Source organism: Urocampus carinirostris, chromosome 2, assembly GCF_059441175.1.
Source record: "Urocampus carinirostris isolate Australia breed hairy pipefish chromosome 2, RoL_Ucar_1.0, whole genome shotgun sequence".
Lineage (NCBI taxonomy): Eukaryota > Metazoa > Chordata > Actinopteri > Syngnathiformes > Syngnathidae > Urocampus > Urocampus carinirostris.
Window position 1 is genome coordinate 54,485,615 of NC_142350.1, and position 6,682 is coordinate 54,492,296.

Genomic DNA, 6,682 nt, shown 5'->3' on the forward strand with positions numbered 1-6,682 from the left:
TGAAATCTTTCCATCTGAAAAACAAATAAAAAGGATAAATCACATTAATGTGTTCCCATTTTTAAGAGATTCAAAAATTCGATTCAAGATATTTTAATGGCAATTAAGGCCTTATTTTTAGAATAATAAATTTAATGCCGTTTAAGTCTTTTCAAGGATCTGCGGGAACCTTGGGTACAGTGTATGAGATTATGGCCATACTACCCTAAGAACGCTAAGCAGGGTCGGGCTTGGTTAGTACTTGGATGGGAGACCACCTGGGAATACCAGGTGCTGTGAGCTTGCCTTGCGACCAGTTCAGGGTGTCCCCTGCCCACTGCCCAAAGATGGCTTGTATGGGCTCCCTTGAGACCCTAGTGAGGATAAGCGGTGCAGAAGATGGATGAATGAATGGATGGATGGACGGACAGGATAAGTGCTATCGTAGAGCAGTGTTTCTCAACCTTTTTTGGAGCCAAAGCACACTTTTTCCATTAAAAATCTCGAGGCACTCCGTCTGACAAAAGAGTTTGAACATTAAGGTGACTGTTTAGCCCAGTGGTTCCCAAAGTGGGTGGTACCGCCCCTCTGGAGACGGTGGAAAGATCTGGGGGGGCGGTGAGGATGAAGGGGGCGGTAGGGTGGCGGCAGTCCGAAGTCAGAAGTTTGAACGTTTGTTTGACGTTTTGTATACAAGACGTTAGGGCTGCACGGTTAACCGAAATCGAATCGATACCGCGATGTGACGTAGTGCAGTTGTGTAACCGCAAAGCAATGCGTTTTTTTTTTTTCAAGATTTTGTCGTGAGTTATGGAGTTTTGGCCGACCACAATAGTTACTGTTCGAGTTTTAAAGGCGCCGACCAATCAGAGGCAAGTTTTAATAATGGCACAAGCCAATAGATGCGATTCAGAGTTTGCAAGCACCACACTAAGCCACACCCACCGTGTGAGCTCATTGAATGTCGTGGCGGACTCCTTAAACATAGTCCCAGAGTCAACAAACGAGAAAGAAACAAAGCTTCCACCGAAGAAGGGCGGTACATCACAGCCGGCCTAGAAAAGTTTGGAAGCATTGGTTTAGCCAATCAGAATGAAGAACAATATGCACCATAAAAACCCGTGAAGTAGCAAAACCGGGATAAGTAAACCACAATAGAGTAAGGGATGCTTATCTTTTTGTTTGGCGAGTTGTGGTTTGCAGAGTTCTAGATTCCTAATTTTCCTCAGGTTGAAGAAGCATTTCCACCTTTTTCAATAAGAAACAATGTGTTTCCTTGCGCAGACCCGTGCCGACGCGCGCAGGAGTGCAGCTTCATCCAGGAAACGCCGGCGCCGCAGGAGGTGGAGGCGGACTTGGTGATGCTGGTGGACGGCTCGCGCGAGATGAAAGCAGACGAGTATGTCGGCGCGCAGGAGCTCTTGGGCTCGGTGGTGGAACAACTGGTCGTCAGCCCCCAGCCGGCCCGCTCAGACACTCGTGCCCGCGTGGCCGTGGTGCAGCAGAGTGGCGCCCGCGGCACCAAGCTGGAGTTCGGTTTGAAAGCTTACCAGGACGCCCGGCTGATGAGGTCGCACCTGCTAAGCAACATGCGGCAAGAGGGCGGCTCCTCGGCGCTGGGTCACGCTCTGGACCTGGGCCTGAAGGAGGCGATGACGGCCGGCCAAGCCCGCAGGAGGAAGGTGGTCCTGGCCGTGGTTGGCACCAAGACCTCGGCGGCGGACCTCCGAATGTTGCGTGCCACTGCACACAGGGCCAAGTGCCAGGGGGTGGCCGTCTTTGTGGTGACGGTGGGCGAGCGCTACGATAGGGCGCAAGTGGAAGCGTTGGCCAGCCAGCCCACACAGCAGCATTTGGTGCACTTGGAGCGACTCCAGCAGGAAGAGCAAGACTACGCCCGGCGGTTCTTCAGGGTCTTCATGGCCGCTCTCGATAGTAAGACCTTCAAACCATCACTTCCTTTAGTCATCTAAATGAGGGGTGTCGAATTTGTTTTAGCTTGGGGGACACACGGTAGAAAAAACCCTCACAGGAGGCAGCTTGGTAAATTAATGGCATAAAAAGGGGTGGGGGCCTTTTTGGAGGGTTACAATTAAATTAAGATTCAGGAATGTAGAATCTGATTATAAAACAATCAATGAGGGTTTTTTTTTCCTCACTAAAATTTGATTTCCTGTAGTGTTGATCAACTATGCGTTTGTAAAAAAAACAACAACAAAAAAGCCTGACAACAACTTAATTTCTTTCGACTACAGTTTATTTCACTCAGGATTACTCAAGCAGGTTTTTCCAGTCACTGTATTTTTTGGATTAAATAGCGCATCCGTGATTTTTACTTTAGGTAAAATAACATCAGAATGTGTTTCCTCAATGTTCTCTGGTCGATTAGTGGTAGTCAGTAAATACATTTGCAGTGGGTGCCTTGCAAATGGTGCCTGGCTTTGGTGACCTCCAGTTGACATCTAACACTAAAGGTTGTTGTTTCATTTTTTGATTCATTTTCTCTTGTGCTTCTCTCGGCATTGTCTCACAGACCACATCAAATGATATGAGAAGCCACATTTGGCCCGCAAGCCATGAGTTTGACACATGTGATCTATACGTTCAACTGGTGAAACTTGTGAAAGGCACGGCAAAAAAAAAACGATTTATATAACTACTAACATTTGGGTATTCCACATCGCTATCAAGGACACAACGTCAGAAAAATGGGTTGCCATTATCTCATTCGCTAAATTCGCAAAATTGATGACAAAAAAACCGTTAAAGACAAGTTTTTGAAATGGGCTCAGGCAATTAGAAAATACACATTTACGACTCACATTTTCATACTGGCAACATGTATCAATTCAATGCAATTGACTGCCATCGGGAGCTGCAGTACCAACCACAGCCATTAGAGGGCAATATACTTAGAGAAACTAAGAGATATTTTTTTATACAAATAGATAGATAGATAGATAGATAGATAGATAGATACTTTGTTCATCCCCGAAGGGAAATTCACATTTCCAGCAGCATCCCTGAGCTGAGAAAAATCGAGAACAATCGAAAATAACACGGGAGCTGCTGGAGTGGCTGCCATTCGTGACGGCGCCGTGTGTGTTTGTGTGTGTTTTACAGAGGGAATCAACTCTTACCCACCGCCATCTTTAAAGCAGACATGCCAGTCAGGTCAAAATGGCGGCCAGATCCTCGTCGACCTCGGGTAAAGTCAATTAGATCATTTATCGTCATCATGTCATTCATGTGACCGATGTGGCATCCAGTCAGGGGTACGTGGAGGAGTTTGCCGACCAGGCGCAAAGAGAGAACGGCGAACAGTTGCAGGAGCAAACCGGACAGATAGATGCTGTCGACACATTGAGCTCAGAAGGTTAGGAACAATCATGATACACCTGAAGATTAGCTTTCAGCTTTCCTAAAATCTATTCAGAATGACTGTGGTCAGAATGAAAACAAAAACATGTAAAAAGTGACCTGTAGTCAGCAGAAAGAAGATTTGGTACCTCACCAGGTGTCTGTATCATCCTTCTCAGACTCTGGTCCTCTTCCAGAGGCCTGGGAATCTGAGGGTTCTTCACAGTAACTAAGCTGTTCCTAAGACTGCTTTCTGCTGGACTGAGGTTTCAGATGTTGTTCCTGGGATCACTTAGAGCCACTCTTCCAGTTTGAGGATTACTGCCTTGAGTGCCCCAACTACCCCAGGGACCATGGCCTTGACCTTCCATATCTGTTTTAGCCTATCTTTCAACCCTTGGTACTTCACAAGTTTCTTCTTCCTGATGTTGGCATCATCTGGGATCACCGCATCTATTATCACCACACTCTTCTGCTCTTTGTCCACCACCACTATGTCCGTTTGGTTAGCCAGGAGCAGTCTGGGAACTGAAGTCCCTCAGGATTTTGGCCCCGTTGTTCTCAGTGACCTTCTGTGATATGGCCCACCGGGATTTGCATACATTTATGCCACACTGGTTGCAGTTGTATACTATCGCAGGTATAATAACCCAAACTCACCCGAACCTGACGGATTAACTCGATTTGATAAAGGAGCCCGAATAGAACCTGAAGCTTTCATTTGCCACCAAAGTAAACATGAAGATTTACTCAGACTGTGCTTTTCAGCTGAAGTACGCAGCTTGGGGTTTATTTGGGACCCACAAATCAAGACCCCTCGCCTAAATTAATGGTTTGGCGCCGAAGTGCGCATCTCTGAGACGTGCAGCGAGCCAAATGAAACTGAACACAGTATCGAAAAGAAAATCAAATTCTGCAGATTATAAGCTGCAAATAGTGAAATTGGCCAAAAAAGCAGAAAAACAGTTGGTAAAGCTTGTAAACTATTGGCAAGAAGCAGAAATGACATTAATGTGAGGGAGGTGGAAGGAGGAATCCGCGCGTCTTTTACCCAAAAACAAGGATGAACATTTCTTTGGATTTTGTGATTTGGAGTTAAACTGACAGTTTGGTAAGCATTTCTTTATCTAAACAATTACCAAAATCTTACCTATAAACCCACATCATATTTGCGGCGAATCATGTCATGAGTAGAAGTTCTCAGCGCTTTTGGGGGAGCGATCCCGTTTTGATAGTTTTAGGATGTCTTGTTTTAGACTGATCGTGATGTTTCCGTGATGAGTATATTTTGAAATCATACATTTAATCCTAAAAGTTTAAGACTTTCAATGACATGTGGCATAATGTATTTCAGTGAATGGTGACATCAACAGTCCAGCAGCCCACTGGCGGGCCTTAGGAACGTTAAGGGGTCAACTAAGAATGCTGTCAGTTATTTGAGTGTATTACTTTAGTCACACTTTGAACTTTTTTCTCCTTAAATACGTTTATAGCAGATGAGGCGGACCCTTGTCTGCTGGGCGAAGAAGCGGGCGAGTGCCAGGAATACACCATGATGTGGTTCTTCGACAGTCAGAAGCGACAATGCAAGCGTTTCTGGTACAGCGGCTGCGGAGGCAACGCCAACCGCTTCGACAGCCTGGAGGCCTGCAAGGAAGCCTGCCTGGCCTGAGGGGGGCGCCACCCCCGAAATGGGACTCATCAACTTGAAACCCTCCACGCGATTGTGATTGTTTAGGTCAAGGGTGGGCAAACTACGGCCCACGGTCCGCATTCAGCCCGGTAGGCTTTTCAATCCGGCCCGCCAAATGAAAATGCTAAAAATATGACAATGAATTAATGGTACATGAAATACTACTAATCAAATAAGTTTACTTTGTGCCAATGTTGTCCCCAATGTACATTTGTGTGTCTACTACAAAATACTACTTAAGAAATACGACAAAAATACTACAGTTATTGCTAAAGTCGACATTAAATTAAGTCATTAAAATGTAGGCCCTAATATAATATCATGCTTTAATTTTGAAAAGAAAAAAAAACGCACCAAAAAGTATACTGTAATACAAAAATACTACTCCAGAAACCACGGTTCACGGATCCTTTAACCCCTAGGGTTGTCGGGGCACCACTTCTTGTGGTGTGTATTGGGCAAGTACAGCCTGGTGGCGCCTATCCCTTTCCAGGCCGTTTTTCGTGGAGGTAGGGGTTTAAATACTACTACAGAAATACTAAGAAATACAACTCCAGTAGCACTACATAAATACTGATACAGAAAATTTAAATGGTATGCATTTATATAGCGCTTTTGAATTAAGACCTCCCCAAAGCGCTTTACAATGTGCATTCACACACACACACACTCACACACCGATAGCAGTGTCACCCGTGCAAGGCACCTACCAGCCTATCAAGAGTCTTAGGGGTTTAGTGTCTTGCCCAAGAACACTTTGACATTTAACTCGTAGGAGACGGGAATCGAACCTCTTGGTCCCAAGACGTGCGCTCTACCTCCTGAGCTACTGCCAAAAATATTACTACAGTAATACTACAAAAAACGGCAGAAATACTTCAACACTAAATATCAATCTAAACACTTAAAACAGATTTGATGAAACTAATGTATTTAAAAAACAAATTAAGGAAATAAGTGCAAATAAGCTCCAGGCCCAGTCCCGTGGCCGCATTTTTTTAACCCTATGCGGCAAGCCACTCCAAAAGTTTGCCCACCCCTGGTATAGGTGCTCGTGTCACATGACCAACATTCAGTTTTTTTTGTGTTAGTTTGTTTTTTACGTTTGAGTTCTGGGAAGATTTGTCTTTTTTGTTCTGAAACACTCTCGAAATGTTGTGTTCTTACGGAAACTTACAAACAACTTAAAAACTGATAACAGTGAATTCCAGTTTGTCGTGTAACAGGAAAAAATATAAAAACCTTCAAGACCATAAAAAAAACGAGTTTTTTTAAATGAGTCCTGGATGATGTTTGATCTAAAACGAGTCACTTCATCACAAAACATTAAACTGAACCATTAAAAAACTAAAGTGAGCATACATATTCATGGCTATTTGACTCTGTGGTAGCAGAAGTCTTCTTGTTCTTAAAGGGAGAATGCATTATTTCCCAACTGGATGTCGCTGTATTGTGTAGGGCAACCAAAACAAATGCTTTAAAAGTACAAGGAAGAAAACAAACTACTCTGTAAACTGTATATTTTTTCTCTCCTTTTCTGCCCAGCACTTTGCATTGTTTTTTGGCTAACCGTAGCAGCAAGATGACAATCTTGTTAGGTCAACCCTAGTGAGGCTCATGTTCTCTAGACTATAATAATAATAATAATAA

The 6,682-nt window shown here is 44.2% G+C and overlaps 1 protein-coding gene across 1 annotated transcript in view; it reads left to right on the forward strand.

Moving 5' to 3' along the window:
• The window catches only part of col6a4a (collagen, type VI, alpha 4a), a 61,202-nt gene extending 55,887 nt beyond the window's left edge, over positions 1 to 5,315 (forward strand). Inside the window, exons 37-40 of the mRNA XM_088327143.1 lie at positions 1,264 to 1,914; positions 3,103 to 3,187; positions 3,249 to 3,355; positions 4,833 to 5,315. Of these exons, the coding sequence (XP_088183269.1) occupies positions 1,264 to 1,914; positions 3,103 to 3,187; positions 3,249 to 3,355; positions 4,833 to 5,011 (1,022 nt within the window). The 3' untranslated portion in view covers positions 5,012 to 5,315. The remainder of the gene's footprint in view (positions 1 to 1,263; positions 1,915 to 3,102; positions 3,188 to 3,248; positions 3,356 to 4,832) is intronic.
• The last annotated feature ends 1,367 nt before the right edge of the window (positions 5,316 to 6,682 follow it).